Source organism: Scheffersomyces xylosifermentans (genome assembly GCF_036884685.1).
Source record: "Scheffersomyces xylosifermentans strain CBS 12540 chromosome Unknown RJT20scaffold_1, whole genome shotgun sequence".
Taxonomy (NCBI): Eukaryota; Fungi; Ascomycota; class Pichiomycetes; order Serinales; family Debaryomycetaceae; genus Scheffersomyces; species Scheffersomyces xylosifermentans.
In genome coordinates this window covers 2,835,655-2,859,859 of record NW_027042939.1, presented here as the reverse complement: position 1 = coordinate 2,859,859, position 24,205 = coordinate 2,835,655, and the positions used below count along the sequence as shown (strand labels likewise).

General features: G+C 40.1%; 8 protein-coding genes across 8 annotated transcripts; 5 read left to right on the top strand and 3 right to left on the bottom strand. All coding sequences in view use genetic code 12, as the record gives it.

The window, feature by feature from the left end:
* Window positions 1–1,080: 1,080 nt before the first annotated feature.
* On the top strand, window positions 1,081–4,596 carry MRR1 (Mrr1p; the record flags this gene model as incomplete). Its single annotated transcript, XM_064921299.1, has 3 exons — window positions 1,081–1,476; window positions 1,525–1,905; window positions 2,014–4,596. The coding sequence occupies 3 exons, from the start codon at window positions 1,081–1,083 to the stop codon at window positions 4,594–4,596; spliced, it is 3,360 nt and encodes a 1,119-aa protein (XP_064777610.1).
* A 2,681-nt stretch (window positions 4,597–7,277) lies between these two features.
* CTA4 (oleate-activated transcription factor) lies at window positions 7,278–10,268 on the top strand (the record flags this gene model as incomplete). Its single annotated transcript, XM_064921319.1, has 1 exon — window positions 7,278–10,268. The coding sequence occupies one exon, from the start codon at window positions 7,278–7,280 to the stop codon at window positions 10,266–10,268; it is 2,991 nt and encodes a 996-aa protein (XP_064777609.1).
* Window positions 10,269–10,333: 65 nt separating this feature from the next.
* On the bottom strand, window positions 10,334–11,627 carry RJT20DRAFT_124804 (uncharacterized protein). Its single transcript, XM_064916341.1, has one exon. It carries the CDS (start codon window positions 11,519–11,521, stop codon window positions 10,805–10,807), a length of 717 nt encoding a protein of 238 aa, XP_064777608.1. The 5' UTR covers window positions 11,522–11,627; the 3' UTR covers window positions 10,334–10,804.
* Window positions 11,628–12,791: 1,164 nt separating this feature from the next.
* CCC1 (Ccc1p) lies at window positions 12,792–14,203 on the top strand. The gene has a single exon (XM_064919214.1). It carries the CDS (start codon window positions 13,251–13,253, stop codon window positions 14,157–14,159), a length of 909 nt encoding a protein of 302 aa, XP_064777607.1. The 5' UTR covers window positions 12,792–13,250; the 3' UTR covers window positions 14,160–14,203.
* A 2,266-nt stretch (window positions 14,204–16,469) lies between these two features.
* On the top strand, window positions 16,470–17,774 carry RJT20DRAFT_16994 (prohibitin subunit). Its single transcript, XM_064919213.1, has one exon. The coding sequence runs from the start codon at window positions 16,737–16,739 to the stop codon at window positions 17,583–17,585; it is 849 nt and encodes a 282-aa protein (XP_064777606.1). The 5' UTR covers window positions 16,470–16,736; the 3' UTR covers window positions 17,586–17,774.
* A 1-nt stretch (window position 17,775) lies between these two features.
* Window positions 17,776–19,794, bottom strand: RJT20DRAFT_16993 (aminopeptidase). The gene has a single exon (XM_064919212.1). It carries the CDS (start codon window positions 19,446–19,448, stop codon window positions 17,841–17,843), a length of 1,608 nt encoding a protein of 535 aa, XP_064777605.1. The 5' UTR covers window positions 19,449–19,794; the 3' UTR covers window positions 17,776–17,840.
* A 573-nt stretch (window positions 19,795–20,367) lies between these two features.
* On the top strand, window positions 20,368–21,749 carry ULP1 (Ulp1p). Its single transcript, XM_064919211.1, has one exon. The coding sequence runs from the start codon at window positions 20,547–20,549 to the stop codon at window positions 21,723–21,725; it is 1,179 nt and encodes a 392-aa protein (XP_064777604.1). The 5' UTR covers window positions 20,368–20,546; the 3' UTR covers window positions 21,726–21,749.
* Window positions 21,750–21,773: 24 nt separating this feature from the next.
* RJT20DRAFT_132683 (uncharacterized protein) lies at window positions 21,774–23,342 on the bottom strand (the record flags this gene model as incomplete). The annotated part of the gene is made up of 1 exon (XM_064918159.1): window positions 21,774–23,342. One exon carries the CDS (start codon window positions 23,340–23,342, stop codon window positions 21,774–21,776), a length of 1,569 nt encoding a protein of 522 aa, XP_064777603.1.
* Window positions 23,343–24,205: the final 863 nt, after the last annotated feature.

Sequence of the window (24,205 nt, the reverse complement as noted above, 5' to 3'; positions counted from 1 at the left end):
CATCCTACTACATATACCTATTACATATTTTTTTATGGATATTGTTGTTTCCTTTTTATGAAATTTCTTTTCAGTGTCATTATCATTTAATTATCATTTCAGTATCATTATCATTTATATGAGTTTGCAGGAGAAATTAAACTATTTACTCCTCCGTCCTTCGTTTCAGACATACACACGACACAGCCAACTTTTCACCAAACGGTTCATAAATACAATACAATACAAATAGAATACAATACAATGCAAATTAAAATACAAATAAATACAATACAACACAATATTCTATACTAAACGGTATTTCTTTTTGAACCAACCCGCATTTCTCTTAAACATGTAGGCTCAGTGACTCAATGTTCCCGCTTTATACTTTTATTCTTTTAGTTATACTTTTATACTTTTATACTTTTAGACTTCTATACTTTTACACTACACACCTTCTCACTATGTACTCACTACTTACTTACTCACTACTGACTTACTCACTACTCACTTACTCACTACTTACTTACTCACTACGCACTTTCACTTCCCACTACTCACTTCCCACTACTCACTCCCGCTTCACTAACAATTTTCCTTCTCTCACCGCCCACGCAAAATACGGCTCGGCTTTAAACCTGAGAACATCGTCGCGGTGTTACCGTTTTGAGTTCTCGCCGCATCAGCACTTCACATTCTCGATGTTCTCTATTTGTCATTTGCAAGCTTTACGATTACCATATCATTGGGCTTGCTTATGTGATATCAGTCGCTATTGGTAACTATAGCAGTGACAGCATTATAAAATTAACCAGGACTTTAACCGGATCGGTCTGTCGAAACTATTCACCGCCGTGATCCTCGCTTTAACGGCTTCTATCTGACGTAATATTTATATTGCCCTCAACTATCTCCAACGAGTTAAATCCGAAGGTTCTACTGAAGCTCATAGTGACTCTATTAACAGGGTTGCCTTCCACCAAAACAGGTGAAATTTGCCACAAAATCATTACCCAAACGATTCAAATTCGTTAAAGGTTATTGGTTATCATTTATTCCAAACTACGCAAGCTTAAACCATATTAAATAGCCACTACGATGTCGGTATCGTTTGCGGACGACTCTTCAAAGTACTCTCAGGTGAAGAAGAGAAAGAGACCAAGTCTAGTATGTGAAAATTGCAAGAAAAAGAAAATTAGATGCGACAAGGGACAACCATGTGCTCCCTGTGTCAAAGCTAGACTAGTTGATAGTTGCCGATACGACTCATCTATTACTTCTAGACAGTCTGCAACAAAAGACGCTGAGATGGCGTCGTTACCATATGTAAGCAGCGCTAAGAATCCTATTGCCTTCTCGAGCAAGCAGGAAGAATACCACACGCAAGTGCCTACAAAGAAGAGACGGTCTGATACTTCTAGCGATAACGTTACAATTTCCATAGCGGAATTAAACATGTTGAAAGAAAGAATAAACCAAATCGAATCTTCAATTGTTACAAAGCAAGTTTCGCCAAGCTTGCCGCCACCAACTCTTTCACAGCAGCAGGAACTTCAACAGCAGATATTTCAACAACAAAACCAGCTTCAACAACAGCCCCAACAATCACCACAATATCAAGTTCAACATCCACCGCAGCAATCGTTCTCAACCTTCTCTGCTAGTAATACCACGACTCCGCCACTAATTCAGAGAAATGCCCCTATACAATTACCTCCATTACAATTTAGACAGGTGCTTCCACCAGCTCCCACTCAGCCAGCAAGGAACCTGGCTAACTTCAACGAACTGAATAGCAGGTCGACTTCGTATAGTGATCTGGCTATAAGGTCACAACACTCCAGTCGTTCTAGCCATTCGAATGGTCGCGGTCAATCCACCGGGACTAGTTCGAGTTCCATTAATGCTTTTTCATATCCAAGTGTAAGTAGCAGCGACAGTACTGTACCTGTAACAAGTCCAGATCTAAACACACCATCAAAAGCTGGTTACATCCAGTCTCCAGCATCTGCCAGTTCAAATGGAGGACAGATACCGAATACACCTAGAGATTCGTTTCAAGGATTAAATCCCTATCAAGATGAAGAGGAGAGAATAAACTTCTACTCTGATTACACTTCTATACACATCAAAGAGCCTGATCGAAGGATAAACTTCGGCCCGTTTGCTTGGTCTTCATTCATGAAGAAAGACACAGGGTTGAGGTTGTTGTGGGATTTCATTCTTAAGAAAAAAGAGGAAAAGTCTCAAACTGCCATGATATTTGCTCAGTCAACTCATGAGATCACTCAAGAAAATACCAATGTGATAACATCCAATGGGGCATCTACTGCATCGGGATCTGAAGCATCATTCAAGAAAAGGGCTCTAGAAGTGGATGGATACATTGATATGATTCCTTATAAAAGTATTATAAAGGAGAGGGTAGATAAAAACATTCAAAAGTCCAAATTGAATGAAAATAATATAACATTGGGATTAACCGTCTATGATGGCCAAATTAATAGAGAATTACAACTCATCGAAAAAATTCAAATGATATTACCTAAGAAGAAAGTAATTTGGAAGTTAATCAGACGTTACTTCACGTGGTTATATCCATTCATGCCATTTATAGATCAAGAAACCTTTATGACAAAAACAGCTAAACTCATAGGGCCAGAATCGTACGAAGATGTTAAAATACCAAATTTAGTTGTGGAGAAAAGATTAGATTTGGCTGATCTTGGGCTTTTACTTGTGATTTTGCGCTTAGCCTACTTGACATTGTTTTGCAACAATCCAGAGGTTAATGATGCAAATTTAAAATCAATGGATCCTTCTCCAAAGGCTCAAGAGATAAAGTTTCTCTTGAATAATCCAATCAATATCACTACAGTTGATGTGGCCCATGAGTGCTTAAACCAATTTCAATTATTTAGGAAGACTTCCTTACCCATCTTTCAGTTAGCATTTTACATCAGGTTATATCACGTATATGCACCTGAAGACGGAGACGGTGCCGATGGTGGAGACTCGCAGGTCCTTAGTGCTGTATTAATTCAAATGGCATACTCGTTAGGTTTGAATAGAGAACCCAATAAGTTTAATGACGTTTTGAATAATCCAAAACTTAATCATCTTGGTAGAAAGTTATGGAATTATTTGATTATAGGTGATCTTCACCAGTCTTATTCCTTCGGAAATCCTTTGACGATAGAGCCAATTTATTACGATACAAAAGTGCCAAAATACGAAGAGGGAAGTGAAAACATTTCAGACGTCACCTTGGACAAGTATGTGACTGATTCTTACATACAATGTGGAGCAACTTCTGTGGTATTGAGAAAGGTACTAGTCAAGATTTTAAATGTTGAAGAAGGTGCAAATATGTCTTGCCTTTGTAAACTGATGACAGAATTGGAAAATCTTATTGCAGAACAATATGGTACTTTGGAAGAATGCTTAAAACCACTTGAGCAAAATGAGCATTGGTTCGTCTTTACCAGGAACTTCAGAACCAAATTTTATCTTGCTTTGAAGACTTTCTGCGTGTCCATGTACTACCATTTCTATCTTCATTACGAAGTTAAAAATATTCAGCTATCCTTTTTCTATTTGAAAAAGATGTTATCAATAGGAGCATTCGATATTATGCCTCATTACTTTGATTTATTGGGCTACAGTGACGTCATTTGTGATTTCATTATTAATCCAACTTTAGAACAAATTATTCATAAGCTCAATCAGTTGAACCTCGCAGTAATAATAAGAGTTAATTTTATTATCTATAATATGAAAAGGCAGCCAGATCATATTTCCAAGGTTGCCTATGACTCCAAATATGGGGCCTATTATCGTGCCCTCTGCAGATTATCTTCTTGTCTCACTCGAACAGCAGAAGTCTCCGTTGCAGCTATCTCCAAAATCAGTAATAGATATTACTATGCATGGAGAATTACAAAAGGGCATACTTATTTGTTGAAGAACATTACCACAATGGAATTCTACGACGAGAATTATGAAAATGCCCTGAACCTTTGCACCCCCTACTACACGCTTGACCAAATTGAAGAATTAATAACTATTTGTGAGACCTCTTTGACAAAATTGGGTAAGGTGGACCTCATGGGAAATGAATTCTGCAACGAAGCAAGGACCACGCCGCAAGACACGAATTTATCATCCAACAGTACCAATAATTTGAAGACTGGCTCCGTGGCAAAAACTAAAGATGGAATTTCAGCATCTGGAACTACGCCAGCAGCTGGGGAAGGAAAGCCGAACGAAATAAGTTTGGATTTTGTCGATAGCAAAGAAATTGATAATTTGTGGTTCCAAATGCTCGCTATGAAGCACGACAACCAGTTAAATGACAATGCAGTGTATCCTTCTCAAGCCAAAGGTGAGAGTAGAAAGCCTAGCTTCAATTTTGGTAGCTTTTCTCCTAGTGGCTATGGTGCTGGAACTGCCACTAACGGTGAAACTCCAAAGAACGTGTTATCTTCTCCTTATCCTAGCGGGCAAGCTCTAGGAGGAGATTTGGATCGTTTTGGTTTTGATATGGAGCAAGCAATGCAATTTGATATTTTCAGTGAATTGCCTTTTGATCAAGTATTTAAAACCGAAAATTAATAAATTAGTAATTGGCATTACCAATTCGCAAGCATTACTAAAATTACTAAATTGCCGTAAAATCAAACCGTTCACCTAAAGATATTGAGTGGTGGAGTTTCCTACAGTTTTATTTTACCTTTGTTTTAGCCCGGAGGTTTCAGAAATTACTTGACATTACATTGTTCTAAGTAGAATAAAATCTGGGGTAGGTATTCAGTATAATCCACAACTCCGTGAGTCACGTAGAATATCAGTAAAAAATTAGTATTGACATAGCTGTAAAATTAGAGTTTAAATCCAATGAGGTAAAGAAGCTGAGTAACGGTTTCGATTGTTCTAGACAGAACCCGGCGATTTTATGTAGGGAAACAACAGATAGATAGAGATATTTTCTAGGTTATTTGAGTTCCTGGTTCCATTTATGGTTACGAGTTCTCAAGTATTTGAAGGCCCTCTGTTGAATTCTGGGGTAACTGGCCCTGGGATGACTGCGAAATATAACGATGACCCCCAATGGAAAAGTCAACAGAATGGAATGTACGCAAGTTCCAACTGCAATCAATGGCCTCATCTCGTAAGCCATGAATCCACTGTATTAGTCTTGGCCCGGTCCCGACTCGTCGAAGGTACGAGCCGTTTGCAAGCAATTTTTAAGCGCTATACCATCGGTGGTGATTTCCTCATTCGGAGGATAGTTATTCCCGACCAAGAGCGGCATTCAAAAGAATGACATCTCGAATGGTAACCGTGGATTTCGTACCTGGAGTGTGTGGCATATGCTACGATAACCAGGTTATCAGGCTTAGATGAGTGTTTTGCTTAGAATTGCTTAGAAAGGGGTCGGTTCCATATGGTGTCAGAAGTGGAGCTATCAAGTGTGTTTAAAAGCCGAACAAACGGCCGAGGCTGATGCCCTGGGAAAGAACCATCATATATAATCACCTCTGATCCATACGATTTGAACTGAGATTCCTTGCAGCCCCGTGAACTCCGGCTGCGACGATAGAACGATAGAACGATAGGACTGTTCACACCATCTAGTTATACATACACGCTTATCTTGTATAATTTACCCCCATTGGCGTTTGCTACACTCCTTAAGCTCAGCTGGTGTGTTTGTCGTAGACTCCCACTCAAATTTCTGCTGCGAATTCGAATTCTTATTGGTTTCGTATTCGCATCTTTTCCATTTCCGTATGGACTGTTGCAAAGTGGTTCTGGACCTGGTAAATAGCGACAAGCAGTGTTAACTTCTACAGTGTTAGCGAGAAGAGGTACATTATTAGGAGTATTTCTCGCAGTATTTAGGAGTTTCTTCCGGGTTCCTTTGAATTGTTGGGATCATTCGTGATATCGGTGCATATCTTCCTAAATCATTGCTGGAGTGGAAGTGCATTTGACAGACTCTGGTGGTGCATGGCATGATTTTTGACACATTGGAAGCAAATTAAGTTCCGTTGTCATTCTCTATACCTCGTGGTAGTCATCCTGCTTGGTATCGCATTCGGTACTATTATATTATTAACTGTCGCTATCTGGTGATTGCGTCACCACAGATTGGGTGCTATTAATAGTGACAGGGTCGCTAAATAGAAGGGAATAATTCTTAGAGGACATATTTCTTAGGAGGGCATATTTCTTAGGGGCATTTTTCTTCGAGGACCCCAGTTCCTGGTCCCTTGTTCCTGACTCATAGTAGTTATAGTGAAATTATAGTGTGTACTGACGCTCGAAACTAACGGTACAACCTTTCACCCATACTAACAGTTCCAGTTCCTGTTTCATACTGATATATAACTTATATTGTCAGGCTAACTTATATTAGCGGACTAACTCACACTATCGGACCAACCTGACTGACTCATCCCACCCACTCATCCCACCCACTCATCCCACCGTCTTACACTACTAACCTAACACAATACCCTTTCTCCGTCTCCGTCTGCACCATCGGCGTTACCCTTACTACCACTATCGGATCTTACTACTTCGAGTGTGCAAATTATTCACATTTGTTCACATTTGTTCACATTTATTCACCAAAGCCTCCGTTCTCATTCTTGTTCCTAATTCTTATCTTGTATCTTTCCATCACTCGTACCCGTCCATTACTAATCCGGTGCAGTTTCTCTTTTGGCCATTGTCTTTTGGTGAGTGTTCTCAGTATCTGGTGCATTGATCTTCAATTTGGTAGCCTCTTCCTTTGACACTTGCCCCACAAATTAATACCGGTGACATCCCTCCCGCCAGCACTGTCCCAGTTCATTGTGTAATTGGCAGCGATTGTCAGCGTCTTCTCGAGGGTGTCACTTTTATCCGAGACTACCGCCCTACACACCGTTAAACGTCACTATTAGACATCGTTATCCCACCAGACGTTATTTTTATCTCCGTACCAACGGCTGAAGCTCACCTCCAGTTGTACGATACTGTCGCTGTAAAAGATCCCATTGGGACTTCACATTAAGTAGTAAAACAGCTATTAAAGGGTTAAACCCGCTTCTAAGGAAATTTACAACGAATCGAAAGAAGAACCATCCAAAAAGACTAATAGAACTGAATTATTCCGTGGATCTCCACCATAACCAATTAAAACCTTCTTCTCCGCCGAACCATCTCATCGCATCTCATCGCTGACAGTTACAACCAACCAACCAACAAACCAAACAATTACAATTACAATTACAATTACAATTAAAATGATAGAAGAAGGGGTCAGAAAACGTAATAAACCAACCTTGGTTTGTACCAATTGCAAAAAGAGAAAGATCAAATGTGACCGTAAAATGCCCTGTTCGTCGTGTGTCAAGATGAATGCTGGCTTCTCTTGTTCGTACGAAACCAAGTGGAGACCCGTCTCTTTCGAGGCTAAACAACGGTCTTCTAACAACAGCCTTGACTCACAGTTGGATGACTCATCATCAAATGAGGTGTCCAATCCTTTGAAAGAAGAATTGACCTCCCTCAAAAGGAAACTTCACGACTTGGAAACGACTTTAAACAAACAAGAATCGGAAACGCCCGATGCAAATTCAATAACATCCCGTAGCGTAACAACAACATCGTCCAGTCCTCGTACTGGATCTAATAGCACAAATCCTCATGTCTCGGACGGAGAAACTATCAACTTCTTCGAGGGTTATACACCATTGCAGATAAGAGGCAATATAAGAAGAGTCAACTACGGCCCGTTGTCATGGCCGTCACTTATGAGAAAAGATCCTTGGTTAAATGTGCTATGGAAGCATTTGGATGCTAAGTCAGTAACAGGCTGCCTTATTACCCAAAGACTTCCGCAGTTTTCTCAGGAAAACATGTCTCTATTCACGGCTTCAATGCTCCAGGATGATGAGACAAAACAAGAAGTGTCCAACTCCGAAAAGATGTTCCGTAAGAGGGCCTTGGAAAACGATGGTTATGACGAAGTGGTGCCCTACAAGAGTCTTGCAAAATACAGTAGCACTCACAACACAGATACTCAGCGAGGAACTGTCAATGTCAGTACAATGACTTTGGGAAAGACTCTATTCGATGGAAGATTGAATCCAGAGTTGCAGCTTATAGAGAGAATCAAACTAATACTACCAAGAAAGCGAGTAATTTGGAGCTTGATCGATAGATTTTTCCAGATATTATATCCCCACTTCCCATTTATAGATGAGTTGGACTTTAAGAAAGAGCTTTCCAGGATTGTGGGTCCGATAAGTTATGAAGATGAACCTTTGGATAAGGTTAAAATCGAAAAGAAATTGGACTTGGCCCATTTATCTATATGTTTAATCATCCTCAGACTTTCCTACTTATCATTGTTTTCCAACAGAAATTGTGTAAACGAAGAAACCATGAATGGGCCTGAGGATACTATCGAGAAGTATCTTTTTAAGAATCCAATCAACTTAGTCTGTATTGAAGTTGCCAATTCTTGCATACAATGCTTCCAGTACGGTAGGAAATCCAACTTAATAGTGTTCCAGGCTCTTTTATTCATGAGATTATATCGTAACCATGCTCCTGAGGAGGGTGATGGTATTGATGGAGGTGACTCTCAAGTTTCCACTGCTATGTTAGTACAAATGGCATTTTCCTTAGGTCTCAACAGAGAGCCAGATAAGTTTGACAATTGCTTCGACGAGAAAACCAATCACATGGGTAGAAAGATCTGGCACTTCTTGCTCAGATCCGACTTGATTCACTGTTATAGTGTAGGAAATCCTACCACTATAAACATGAAACATTTCGATGTTAAAGTGCCATTTGTTACAGAAAGGAATAGTAATTTGGTAGACGTAGAATTGGAAAGTGCAGTCGTGCATTCATTTTCCTTTCTTCGTGACAGATTAGGGCCATTAAGAGGAGTATTAGACATGATTCTTGATATTAACAAAGGTACTCCAATTAATGTGCTCACAGCTTTATTAAATGATGTCGAAAGAGTAGCGACTGACACATTCAATGTTCTTGGGGGAGCATCTAGCACAGAACCTAATCCAAGAATAAGGCAATATTTGGATGTCGTGAAATCCAAGATATTTATATCTGTGAAGACTTCATTAACTACACTTTACTACCATTTGTACTTATATTACGAGAAGAGTTACAACAATGAGTTGTCTTTCTTTTACATGAAGAAAATCTACACCATCATACATGAAGATTTGGTTCCATATTTGCCTGAATGTTTGTATGGTCGATTTGCTGCAGAGGGAATTGTACTCAACCCAACTATGCAAATGGCTATGCACAAGTCTAATCAGTTCAACCTTTCATGTTTAACAAGAGTCAATTACTTGAAATACAGCATGGAATCAAAAGCGGATCATACTACTAAAATGCAAACGGATTTAACATACAGATTGCATTATAATCGCTTCGTCAGCTTAGCTAAGAACCTTCGTAGAACAGGTGATTTGTTTACTATGGTGTTCGAAAGGTTCGGAACAAGATATTATTACGCTTGGAGAGTTTCCAAAGCTCATAGAACCTTGTTCGCATATCTAAGCAATCCTGATTTGTACACCAAGCCTGTCTCTGGGATCAAGAAGTTACACGCTTTCCAATTCACTGCTGAGCAGCTTGAAGAGATTGACACTTATATTCACTCATTGGGAAAGAAAGTGGAACAGGCCATGTTTTATGAGGATAGGATCGATAAAGACGTCAACACAACTAAGAAAGGCAGTACATGGTCGCCAGCTGTCAGCACTAAGTCGGATTCTAATGTGACCCCGTATTCTTCGATTGGCTCTCCTCCACTGGGAGATCGTCCAAGTAACCAATACATCGACCAGATGTGGTTGCTGATGATGGCCATGAAATATGAGCCTCTTGATTCCAGTGGAAATGTAATGGCCACCAATGAATCATATTACCAAGATAATGGGGTACCGGTTGAGGGCGTCCCAGTCATTACCAATACGGATACTAACGGTAACAGCGTGACAAACGGTGCAAGTACGTCAAACATAAATTCCAATGGTTTGCATAACAATACAGCTAATATCCAAGGCTCATTAAAAACCCGCCAGAGCTCATTTGTTGGGGGAGATACTTTTTCATACTTCCCTTACAGTCCGTTTGATCCCACAAGAACACCCTTCTACCCGAATAACGACTCAATAACAGCACAGCAGCCGTACCTCAATTCGGACTTTGACTTAATCAGTGCTTATAATTTAGATTCACTTTTCTAGGCTATTTGAAAAGGTTCGGTTATATACATTTATTTATTAGTAGCTATGACATTAAAATCTGGGTTCAATACCCTTCTTGTAATATAAATCTATGCAATTGAATTAAATCGTTGAATGACCTTAGCTAGTATTAAACCATCATCACAGTGGCCCAGGATATGGTCTGGTGGGGGTACACACCCTATGCAATTGTGATATCGTAAGATCCCTTGAGCAAATTTAATAAGATGATATTCTAGCAAGTTTTATCGGCCGTTCTTTAACATGTGGCATTGGACTTTGCATTTCTATATTGAAAAATGAAGTTAGCCTTTTACAGACGACATACTCGTTAGTTTCTTGAATCGTCGAGTCGTTCCGATCTTTCAATTGAAACATATAAAAATGCGCCAAGACGACGTAAGTTAACCCTTATTATGTCCTATGCCGTGGACGACATTGTAGTTGTAGTTTTACTACGATAACTGTGAACTTGGCAATTGCTGGTAAATGCTATATGTTCACCTTTTTCTATGTTAGGCTACTCTAATCGTAGCTCACTTTTTGGCGTATGTGAAAATCACATTCTCTCCTAACTTCTCCTTCAAAACAGGTTCCTTTAATTTTGAAAGACACTCCGTCGATGCTTTTTCATTTTCAAACTCTACAAATGACAAATGACGAACCTTGACGAACCTGGCATTAATAAATCCGGAAAATTCCTCAAACACAGTAGTAATGACTTCTTGGTCGACATCATCGTCTAGGTTTTGGAGCAAAAGAATCTTATTAGGTGGTAATTTCTTCCAGTCATCCAACTTGACTTTCTTAGTTGGACGTCTCTTTTCTTCTTCGAGCGCACGTTTCTTCGACTCTTCTTTGGCTTTTTTGACGTCTTTTCTCTTTTCTATAGCTTTTGTATCCTTCGCTATCTCATTATAATAATTATCCGAGTATGTCTTTGCGTATTCGATATGTATAGGTTTGTTAAAGAGAACGCGCTTTTGCAAGTTTTTCAATGCTGCCGTCGCTTCGCTCTCGGTTTCATATGTGATGAACGCTTGCCCTTTCATTTTAAGGTTCTTGTGAGCTGTGAGCTGAATGATTTTCCCGTGTTTCTGGAAGATTTCATCAAGCGACGCTTTCAACTTCTTTAATGATACTTTGTCATTGAGATTATTAACATATATGGTATTAATTGGCTTCACTTTCTCAACAATTGGTGGGAGTCCGGGTGTTGGAGATCCTTCCAGATCAAACTGCGAACTACTCATGTTGTGCCTAAGTAATAGCCAATCGAGTAGAATACAATGAAGACATATAAAACCATAGAAAGCTATAGTACTGAAAAGTTACTTGGTAAAAGTAAGTCATGTGATAACTCACGTGATATAAATATAATTTCTGTGACAGGTCACATGACTCGTATGTCCTAAATTTGTGTCAAACTCTTTTGACACATGCTCGGAACCGGTTCAGATCCGAAATCACACGGTTTTGGATTTATTGTAAGATCGTAAATGCTACAGTGAAAACTGTTGATGTCTCTCTCACATAATTTACACCCAGATCATCATGGGCGAATGATTTGACAAATCAATGTAATATATGACTAATGTCATACCGGCCCTAGACATCGGCTTACACGAATTTGCCCACATGTCTACGACATCCTTTCCAACTACAAAACAAGCCCATAAAGAAGCTCTACTGCAGATTTTACAACCTCTTTTCCTGTACATACTCTATTTTTGCAACTATTCGGTTTTGGGATCCCATGGTGCCACCTAGAAGCCCCAAGACAGTACATTCCAACATACATGAAATGTGAAGACTTACTTCGAAATACGAGCCCCCTGGTGAATGCCCAGCTTTCTGGCTCTGTCTTCGTCTTCGTCTCTCCACCACCACTGTCTATCCCAAAAAAGGGCTCTCGAATGCCTAAAATACCGCAATCCGGTTAAAGTCGCCAGTTTAGCAACGATCCTGTTAATGGAAACACGCACAACCTACGTATTCCCACAAGAACAAGTGGAAAAGCCATCGCCGCCGTATATTCGTTTGCATCTACTTCCTGTGATTTGACTCAAGTGGCTTTCCCCTTCCGTGCCTATCCTAACACGACTTTCTCCAATTTCTGGGTTGTCTGGGTTGCTTATCCCTAGTCACGTGATCTGCTGACCCACTTTTCGTCTCCATCCAGCCAATCACAGCGTCGGCAAACGTCAGCAGCTGCCTAGATCGGTGCACGTAACGCATCTTGATTACACTACCACCTCTTCTGCGTCCTGCACAGCGTCTCCAAACAATCAGCCTTTCCCTTTTTTATATTATGGAAGTGCGCATGTAGTGTCTATGACCTCTTCACTTAACGTGACAGTAGTTAATTAGTTAGCTTCTGGCATCTTGCAGTGAAGAGCCATTTGGCAGCAAGGTTAGTTGGTTGTCCAGAATATTAATAGTAGGCCAAGGACGTTCTTTTCTGAGATACCAAAATTAGGGTCTTGGATTTTTGCTTTTTGCTTTTTACTTTTTGCTTTTGCTTTTCGGGTTTCTGCTACTGCCTGGTTCTTTTTGCTTGACTTGTTTTTAGTTTTAGTCTTCTAATTTTTCAGGTGATAGTTTTTCCTAACTGTGTCCACTGTTTATCTGGTAGTCACTCTCGGTATAAAACAAAACTTTAAGCTACGATATATAAATATAGTTATCACCTTGTTTCGCCGTAGATTGATATTTGATAGTTATCTTGCCGCCATTTTTCCAACGCTGCGATCCCATTCAAGTCATTCTTCCAGAAGTGTTCTCCTTACATCACACGTCTGGCCTGTTATTGCAAAAGCTCAGCTGTTAGCTCCACACTACTACAACGCATCGAGAGCCGTACACAACAAGTCTGCTCATCCACGATTTGCTGCTGATACCACTACTAATATCATTGTTTTGTTATCGAATCACCCATAATAACACTCCATCTCATCTCATCCATCCACAAACAATCACATCATGTCATTAGTTGCTGTCAAAAACGGTGTAACCGCCCTCTTCTCCAAAAACAAAAGCGATGAAGATCTCGAAAGAGTCAACCAGCTCTTGGATGAAAACCAATCCCCATACGGCGCCACCGACAACCCAGACAGAGCTCAAGCAGTATCCAACGAAGAAGCCATTCTCATGGCGGTGTCGTCCAACTCCTCATCTGTAGACAACGATGAAGAAGAAGGATTCTTCAACAAATTCGACCCCAGAGTCATGTCCGACATCATCATTGGATTATCCGACGGTTTGACTGTTCCTTTTGCATTGACTGCTGGATTGTCGTCTTTGGGAGACTCCAAGCTTGTCATCACAGGTGGTATGGCCGAGCTTGTCTCTGGTGCCATCTCCATGGGCTTGGGAGGATTCCTCGCCGCCAGATCTGAGTCTGAATACTACAAGTCTCAAGTTAAAAAAGAGAAGTTGGAATTCTTCAACAAGCCTGAACTCATCAACCAAGAAGCTGCACAAATCATGTTTGATTTGGGTGCTACTGAACAAACCATTGCTGGATTTTTAAAGGATATGGACGCTCAACCAAAGAAGTTAATTGATTTCGTTATCAGATTCGGAAAGGGCTTGGAAGAGCCTGCTGAAGGAAGAGAGATAACATCTGCTTTAACCATTGGATTGTCCTATTTCTTTGGAGGATTTGTTCCTCTTTTACCATATTTTTTCACAAAGGTCGTCAGAACGGGTTTATTAGTCTCCGTCATTGTCATGTTGATCACTTTGTTCCTTTTCGGTTACGTGAAGACATCCATTTCTTTGGGTGAAGAATGTGGAAGATCCAAGAAAGTTATAGAGGGTGTCCAAATGGTGGCCATCGGTTCTATTGCTGCTGGTGCCGCCTGGACATTGGTGTACTTGATTGAGTAGGTTCAAGACAATTCTACACTCCTACAAGTTCAACCCTACTGACCGTCAGGGTCTTCTGCATTACCATCACAATCTACACTATCTTAGCCTACATTTTTGCATTGATTTTACTGCTGATTGGAATATATTTTCCATTGGCTATGAGAGCACATATCAATACTCCGCCGCAAAGGCCATTATCTATTACCAGTATTACAATTCTTTTCTTTGATAGTTTATCTTCTTCATCCCTACTCAATAGCCATAAGTGTACAATAGAGTTCTTCGCATTCATTTGTAGATTAGCCGAACTTCGGCTTATTAGTAGAGGTCATCGCAGTATTTTTCACCATTTCTGGAGAATGGCGTTATAGGGTCACCACAGATTTATCAGATAATATTTTGAAATACGACTTTCAGTATGAGCCAGCCCTGACAGGTAGACACGTTGAAATGTAACAGTGGGCCATAGTGTCTTCGAAATTAGCAGCAGATCTGTACTTGTCTGGAGGCTATAGTTAATGGTAAATGGAAGGGGTCGTGCGGTTTGGAGAAGTTGCAAAATATGGTACAAAGGGAGTGAGGAGATTACTATGGGGTACGGATATCTGTCGTAACGGAATGATTGACTTGGTCAAGGGGTATAGCACGTCATAGATGGTGGCTCTAATTATACTCAATGGTGGCGAGGAACTATGGGGTAATTTGATTTGCAAGAAAATGTGTGTAATTTTGATTACGGATTTTGAATATTGCCATTTTTATTGAACTTTGTCACAAAACCTAATAATATTAAAAGGGCTATATAGTGAAAGCAACGTTTAAGTATCAACATTTGGGAATAACAAGTATTCAAGCTACTCTATCAACAAATGGGGGTTTAAAGCTCATAATTTGATCTTCATGAATTCTTCAAATTGAAAGCTTGAGCACAACGATTACTGAAAAGCTTCAACACAACTATAGTGAAATAAATGCTGCTTTATATACCACACAATCAGATTTTAGTATGGTCAGATCATGTCTTGTAGGTCTGTGCTACTATAGGTTACATTCAATGCAGATGTAGATTCTCGGTTTATTTGACCCTCCGACTCAAAAATTGCAATTTCTACCGAATAACCGAGTTGCTGCAAAATCGACAGACCATCACTTCCCCAGTACACACTAAGCATAGTGACGAAAAAGTTCTCAGTAGTCATTACAAAGTGGCTCAAGAGAGTGAAAAGACACATATATCATATACACGAAATTCTACTAGGTAACCACGACTACACCAAGCTGCACACTGCTTTCTTTTTGAAAAGGAGATTTCAGCACTCTTTCTTGACATAGTCTCATGTAAATACTACTCTCGTCTCACTAAAATCGATTCACCACGCTTGAGTCACGACACTATTGTCTCAACATCTACGCTTTCTTTACTTCAGTAGACTCATAGAGAACACTTCTCTACCATCACACACCTCTCACGTCTTGAAATCACTTTAGCCACTGTCTTTCAAAACGCTTACTTGATAAAAGTACTACTACCAGCACACTGAGACGAGACGTACAGAACATACACACAGAGATAGCTCAGTACTCACGCAGAAAACTCTCAGTGCACTCAATACATTTTCAGCAAACTCCACATACAGCGTACTCTCACTACTCTCAGTATTTCATTTTTCTGAGTACATAATTTATTTTACTATTCATTCTCACTACTCACACTCACAAGTCTCATTACTCCTACTATGCCCACTGTACTTAACTTCTGTCAGTACCTGACTACTCATTCTCACTACTCTCATTACATCACTATACTCAGTACTTTACTACTCTTACAAACAGTACATTACTTTTCTCACTACTCTCAGTACTTCACTTCAATACTCTCAGTAGTTAACCTCAGTACTCTCACTACTAGAATACTCTGTGTACTTCAATACTCTGTGTACTTCAATACTCTCAATACTTCACTACTCTCAGTACTTCACTACTCTCAGTACTTCAATGCTCTCAATTCAAAACACTCAGTACTTAAGTATTCTCACAGATCAGTACTTCAATCAATACTCTCAGTCCTCACTCTCAGTCCTCACTCTCACTACTAGAATACTCTCACTACTAGAATACTCTCACTACTAGAATACTCTCACTACATTAATAATCTCAATACTTCGCTACTCTTACAAGTGTCACTACTCTCCCTCTCCCTTTCCCTCTCACTATTCCCTCTCACCAGTCTCATTACTACTATTTCACACCACAGAACTTCACTACACTCAGGACATAACTACACTCAGTAATTCAATACACTCAGTAATTCAATACTCTCACTAAGTACTTATACTGTTCTCACTACTCTCACACTCACTGCTCTCACCACTCTCACTATACTCCTGCACTCTCTCCCTCACTCACTAACACAGTACACCATTACCCTATACACAGGCACCGCCACCACTGGTTACCACACGACACTTTGCTACCTCTTACTTTTAGCAAGTCCATTCATTTTGGCAGTAAATACCCAGTGGTTGCTCTTTAATCATCACCACGCTAGTCAATTCGTATTGGAATTCTTCTTAGAAACGGCTCGAATCATCTACAATGTCCTCCAGAATTGCCGAGATCATATCAAGAATCGCCATCCCCGCTGGTTTGGCTGTTGCATTGGGCCAATCAGCCATTTATGATGTCGAGGGCGGTAAAAGAGCCGTCATTTTCGACAGATTGAATGGTGTCCAGAAAGACGTCATTGGAGAAGGAACTCATTTCTTGATTCCTTGGTTACAGAAGGCTATCATCTACGACGTCAGAACAAAGCCTAAGACCATTGCCACCACTACCGGTTCAAAGGATTTGCAGAACGTCTCTTTGACGTTAAGAGTGTTGCACAGACCAGAAGTTTTGAACTTACCAAAGATTTACCAGAGTTTGGGTTTGGATTACGACGAAAGAGTGTTGCCAGCTATCGGTAACGAAGTTCTTAAGTCGATTGTAGCACAATTCGATGCCGCTGAGCTTATCACCCAAAGAGAAGTGGTTTCTGCCCGTATTAGACAAGAATTGTCCAGAAGAGCAAACGAATTCAACATCAAATTAGAGGATGTTTCCATCACTCACATGACCTTCGGTAAGGAATTCACCAAGGCTGTAGAACAAAAGCAAATTGCTCAACAGGACGCTGAAAGAGCCAAGTACTTGGTTGAAAAGGCTGAACAGGAAAGAAAGGCCAACGTTATTAGAGCTGAGGGTGAAGCTGAGAGTGCAGAGACTGTGTCCAGAGCTCTTGCTAAGGCCGGTGATGGTTTATTGATGATCAGAAGGTTGGAAGCATCCAAGGACATTGCACAGACATTGGCCAATTCGCCTAATGTTTCTTACTTGCCAAGTGGCAAGGGTAGCGGTGAAGGAGATGGCTCCAAGAATTCATTATTGTTGAACATTGGACGTTAGGCGAACTATGAGAATCAAGAAGAATAGTGCATGATTAAATAAGGAAACAACTTTTTTTAGACTCCTGTTTCTATCATAGATTGGAATAGAATATAGAGAAGAGTTGGCTTCCTCTTTGTAAATAGTATTCAAGAATGAACGCAAATGAACATAAACGTTATCGTACGATGAGTAATAGTAGTATTCTTGAAAGAAATGACACTAGTTACATTTTGTATTCTTTTTTTATATGTACATGATAAGGTAACTATTATTCTAAATGTCTAACACCACCAATTCTTCGTCAATTCCTGGAGTTGTAGTAGAACCACTAGAGATCAAGGACTCTATATCAGCCACTTCCTTGACACATCCACTGGATAAGTTAATGATTTCATCATTGGTCTTTCCAACAACTATGTCGTCCTCAACTCTTACACCAATGCCCTGGTAGTGTTTGGGCCATTTATCGTCTTGGGGAATATATAACCCTGGTTCAATTGTAATAACATTTCCTTCTACCAATTTTTTAAACCTTGAAACAGAAGGAATGTCATGCAAATCCAATCCTAAATGATGTCCAATATAATGAGGATACAAGGTTCTGGAGACATCTTGAGAAGTTATGCCCTGGAAACCCGTCAAATTCTTCAACTCTTCAAGGAGACTCTTCACAGAGAATTCATGAATGTCATGCAAAGATACATCCCGACTTTCGTCACACATGTCAATGCACTTTCTGTTGGTATTCAAAACAGCCTCGTATATATCTCTCTGTGGATCAGTAAATCCAGCTGGTGTATTTGGCCATGTTCTCGAGATGTCAGCACAGTATCCACCTAACTTTCCTCCCGCATCAACGAATACCATCTCATCACGATACAAGAGATCGTCATTTCTGGTATAGTGTATAGTCAATGCATTTTTACCGCTAGCAACAACGGGAATATAGGCCTGTTTGTCACATCCTCCCTTGACAAATTGGTAGTCCAAGTATTTCGCCAACGTCTTCTCAGTATAAATGGGAGAGTCAGATCCCACTTTAGCCATCGCTTTGTTGATAGCTCTGCTAGATATTTGAGCTGCTACGTGCATTACCTTGATCTCAGCTAAAGACTTGACTGATCTTTGCTCAGCTATTTTTCCAGAGAGCGGATGTACAGAAAGTTTGGATTTCCTGATGATACCTGCGATGCTGTCCGAATTCGAATTGGAATCTCCTATAGAAAAGAAAGACAGAAACCTCGAAGCAACATTAGCAGATACACCCTTTGATCCCGTGGCTGATTTGTCATCCCAGAAGACATGGTCGTTTCTCGAGAGCAATTGCTCAATATAAGGTCTGGCCTTATCAATGTCTTCTACTAGATCAGCATTGAAGTAATCGTATGCTCCCTGAAGACCCAGTCTTTCACCTTCCCACAACTCCGTTTGACGATTTTTGGCAGGAACAAGCATGTGAAGTTGGACGTCTTCTTCGTCGCCATTGTCCTTGAGCTTCTCGATGATAGCAACACTATTTGGCTCCAACCAACCGGTCATATAATAGAGATCAGTGTTCTGTTGAAAATCATAGAAAACACTTCCTGAAGAGTACTTGACATCAGACCCAACCAATATGGCCACTGAACGAGCCGGCATTTTTTTAGCTAGCTCCAAGCGTCTATTGTAATATTCTATAGCCGAAATTGCTGGTGTAATGTTTCCCGCTGTGGGTAAATAATGTGGTCTTGTCTCATGAGTTGGTTGTCCGGTGTTGTACGGAACCAGTAGAGGAGGACGTGATTGAATAGATAAATGTCTTGAAGAAATGCAGTTTCTGGCCCGGAAATTTGTCAGGCTTTGCCTGAAGCAAGACAGAACCCTTATCCTAGCTCTTTGCATATTGTTAAGGGCCAATGTCTTGCTTTTAGTGAATTCTATTGAAAGATAGAATCATTTAAACCTGTGAATCCAGTGAAAAATTTAGCGACAACATACCGAGAGATATGGTAGCGCGAGAGAAATGTTATAGAGACACGAGAAGGGGAGTTAGCGACAAATGGCGGTAGAGTTCACGGAGCGAGTGAGAAAATTTGCGGCAATAATGAGGATGGAAATAGAGTTGTGTGTGCCATAACGAGGGTGGTGAAAAGTATGGGTAAGGCTGAAAAATGGGAGTTTCTATATAGTGACAAATGTTTAGTTGTAGCATCTTGATTTTATTAAGGTAGAATGTGTACTTTGTAACTAGAATAAATTTATTAATGGTGTCTATTTGTGTGTGTGTGTTACATCTATAGAATGATATATATAATAATATATATATGGCTGCTTTCCATGATGTTTCATTTGTCAGTAAAGACAGATTTATGCTTAAGGGGTAGCATTGTATTTTTATATGAACCTGTTTTTACTTGTGCTTTTCTCTCCGAAACTACTCTCTTTGACCATCTAATAATAGTATTAGAAGCTCAAAATTGGGTACTTTGTACTTTTAGCATACTTCTGCCGCCTCCTTCCTTCTTTTTCTTGTGTTTTTCGACCTCCATCCCACCACCTCCAATTCCATTACCGAGAAACCCTCACCAGAACAATAAATTTGCAGCCTTTTTTTCCCTTCTTTGTCTCCTTTGTCTCCCATAATAAATTGATTCTGCGTTCCCAATTCAGTCACTCTCTGTTCTTTTTTCCTCGTACCACAGAAACACGGCACCACCGAGTTGACCATAATCTTCCCTCTTCCAGAGATCTTATTCTTCTCTTCTCACTGCAAAACACCCTACATTTCATTCAGTCCTCAGCACGACTGACATCAAAAACTAAAAACTTACGCAGCGACTCACACTGCGACTCTCTACTCTCCCTACGCCTCATCTTTTTCTCCCTAACGGGAACCACCACTGGCATCGATTTTCCCGTCGGTAATTAAAGAAATCGGTGGAGCTGCGAAGAAATATTTACTGCCGACATCGCTCATCTTCATGACATATTGATGAATTGATGCCTCATATAGTCTATGACACCTCAAGGGGGTTCTGCTACAGTACCAGTGACAGTGGGGTCGACACGAAACGGAAATCGCCCAAAGCTGTGGTGAGATCAAACGGCTTTGACCAATTACCTTGGAATGAGAACTTCCCCACAATAGATGATGAAGACGATGCCGATGAGGAGATCCAACACGGATTAGGATCCGCTGCCGATGTGGAATTCAATTCAGTGGCTCGGAAAAAGCGTCTAACCAAGCTGGAGAAGAAAGAACAGCGCCAAATCAAGAAAATCAACGCTGCAAGGAATAAACATATCAAACGATCACAAGAATTGGCCGAAAGCAATTCCAAAAGCACTCAGGAAATCGATAACGAATTATTCAATCCGTTTTTGACTAGAACAGACCTAAAAGCACTTTACAATAAGATAATAACAATGGCCAGTCCGAAAGAAGGGCAACAATCGAAGGAGTTTAAGATCTTTCAGTACCATTCGATTGCTCTTTATAGCTCAGATCTCAATCATATATTGCCTGGAGAATGGCTCAACGATAACAATATTTCTTTCGTGTATGAGTTGATACACCAGTTGTTCTTGAAGAGCGACGATTCAGAGAAGAAGTTCAACTACCAAATTCAGTTGTTGTATCCCTCATTGGTACAACTCTTTTTGCATTTTCCTCTTAATGACGATTTAGAGAGCATTCTCTCGGTAGACGAGTTGAAGAAACTGAAGTTTATCTTCATTCCTCTCAATTTCATAGATGACTACGAAGACGTGGACCTTGAAGACGGGAATAATGGGGACCATTGGGCTCTAGGGTTGCTTTCATTGCTCGAAAACAAGTTATACTTGTATGATTCAATGGCATTAGATAATGACGAGATTTCGTCACAATCGGAAACGAACCTCTTGAACGAATTAGCCAAGAGATTGCAATCTTGCAGGAATATCGTGAAGAGTAATAAACCAATTGAGATTATACGAATGAAATGTGACCAACAGAACAATTTCGACGACTGCGGTGTGTACTTGATTATGATTACATGCTACTTGATCAAACAGCTTCTCTTTAACGAAGAGGGTGTGGAAATAGACTTGGATATCAGTAAGGTGCGCTTCAATGCCTTGAGTGGTCGGATGTACATGATGGAATTGATATACAAGATGTATAAGTATATACTGTAGATGTCAAAAATATTAGACTTTTTATAATACATTGGGGATTTTACTCCTTTAACTGAAGAATTTCTCTAGCAATGCACCAGTCATGAGAGCGGCCAAACTTTCTGCCTCTACATCAGCTGTTAGATCTGTTAGACTTTTCTGGAGCTTCTTGGACCCTTGATTGTGATCCACAATGTCGTTGCAAAACACGTCTTGTTGAGCGTTGAAACCAATACCAATTTCTCCTAATCCTAGGGCAGCGACAAGAGAAAGTAAGATTTGGGAAATTTGAGAAATACTTGCTTCACTCAAGTTGTTGGTATCATAACCCAATAATTGAATGATTTTAAGACGAGGAGCTTGTTTTATGACAGAAATGATCAATAGGAAATTTTTGAGATCTATAATCAATGTCAAGTATCTCATGAATCTCAATGAAGCAGACACTGCGGATTGAGACTTTTGGTTGATTACCGGTACGAGGTAATCTAGGCTTGCTATAAACATATCTTGGAGTATGGCGTTATCGACTAAGCTTGTCTTCACCTTCTTATTATTAGCTTCTGATAACGGAACCATTACTTCATTATAAAGTACGTACTCAAAACTTTTCTCGTCCAAATTAAATAGATCAAGTAATATGTCATCATTTCCAATATCCATGAGTGCCAATGAGTTGAATGGTTTCACAAATATGGATACTATGCCAAACATGCACAAGAGGTCGGATTTCAAAACAGGAACTCTTTCAGCCAATAATGCCACCGGTGACAATTCCAATTGGGGGTTAGGAGACTGGTATTTTATGAATAACGAAATGAACTCGTCGTAGAACTCACGAAAGTTGAATTGCTTGAATAATACCGTAAATCCATAGAATTTCATGAGCCAAAAATAATACAACTCACTATGATCGGAATTCTCCTCTTCAGTCAGTGTAAGCAACGACTCGCTCTTGGTATAATAGGATGCTACTTTCCTGGAAATGGCATCTAGGTTCTTGAAGTTACCTGTCGGCACAGGAGCCATTCTCTGTGTACCGTAAGGAAATCCTCTTTCTGGAGGAGCGAAGTTGGAGTTATCAAGTGGAAGCCAGATCAAATCAAAAATTCCAATAACATACTGAAAGAACAGGTATTCTATATACCTATTGTCTCTCAATTGAGTGTGATCTCTTGGCTGAGTTGAGAATTGGACTACTGCTGAATAGTTATTCAAATGGCCTATAGCGTCCTGGTACTTTCTTTCAATGATGCACATTATTACTGCTTTCCTTACATTGGCGTAAAGTTCTTTATTGGCCAGCGGAGCTGATGATGCTGTGGATGAAGTGTGGATTTTTTTGAAGAGACTATTCAAATTCGCTTGGTGTGAGTCAGAAGAGCTCTGGATCTTTACCGCCCAACGTTGATCGTATGGGTTTGGATGGTTTTGGGAGCGAAGAAAGCTTATAAACGAGTCAAACGATGGGTGGAGAGCTCCGTACTTGTCCATTAGTTGGAGGCATTGTGAAGCTATCTTGATGCATTGATCTGTGAATTCAGCGGCATTTGGAGATTCCAGGTATTTATTGAAGACGTAGGATAGTTGGTTGATGAAGAGAAAGTCGATATCGAACGAGTCTTTCGGCGGTGTCATTTCAGAGGCCCGCTAGTGTACTGAGTCTTTGTGGATGATGCAGTGGGTAGTAGTAGATGATTATGCAAAGGAATTGACAACAGCAAAGAAAGAAAGAAATGAATAAATTAAATTAGTAAATCAATAAATTATTAAATAGTAAATAAGTGAACTATTAAATAGTAAATAAAGAAGAAAAGGAAAAGAAAAGGGAAGAAAGATAAGACGAGTATCACCTGAATCAAATCAGTGAGTTTATCAATTGGTATAGCGTGTAACGAGAACACTGTAAAAAACGGTACGACGCAGCACGGTGCAGTAGGGAGAAAATAGTGAGAGAGGGAAGGTAGAGGTGTGAGGTGTAAGGTGGGTGAGTTAATGAGGTGTGTTGTATATTGAAGAGAGAGGCAGAGAGAGAGGTAGAGAGAGAGGTAGAGAGAGAGGTAGAGAGAGAGGTAGAGAGAGAGGTAGAGAGAGAGGTAGAGAGAGAGGTAGAGAGAGAGGTAGAGAGAGAGGTAGAGAGAGAGGTAGAGAGAGAGGTAGAGAGAGAGGTAGAGAGAGAGGTAGAGAGAGAGGTAGAGAGAGGGAGATTTGTGTAGTGAGGAAATGTAGTGAGCAAATGTTGTGTATTGTCTATGGAAGATAGAAAGGTCAAGTGAGAGAATGGTGGTTTTGAGAATGGTTACCAGAGATCAGTTAGTGAGAGACTGATCAGTGTGATATTAATATGTGATAGAACTGTTCGCAGTAAGTTGGAATTGAGAATAGCGAGAAGCAAAAAAGAATGTCTACTGAGAGAAAGTGTTAGTGACGGTGTGCGTAGAGAGAAGATAGAGTGATAGATTCCGTAGTAATAGGATCTCTATGAGAGATTGTCTAATTTA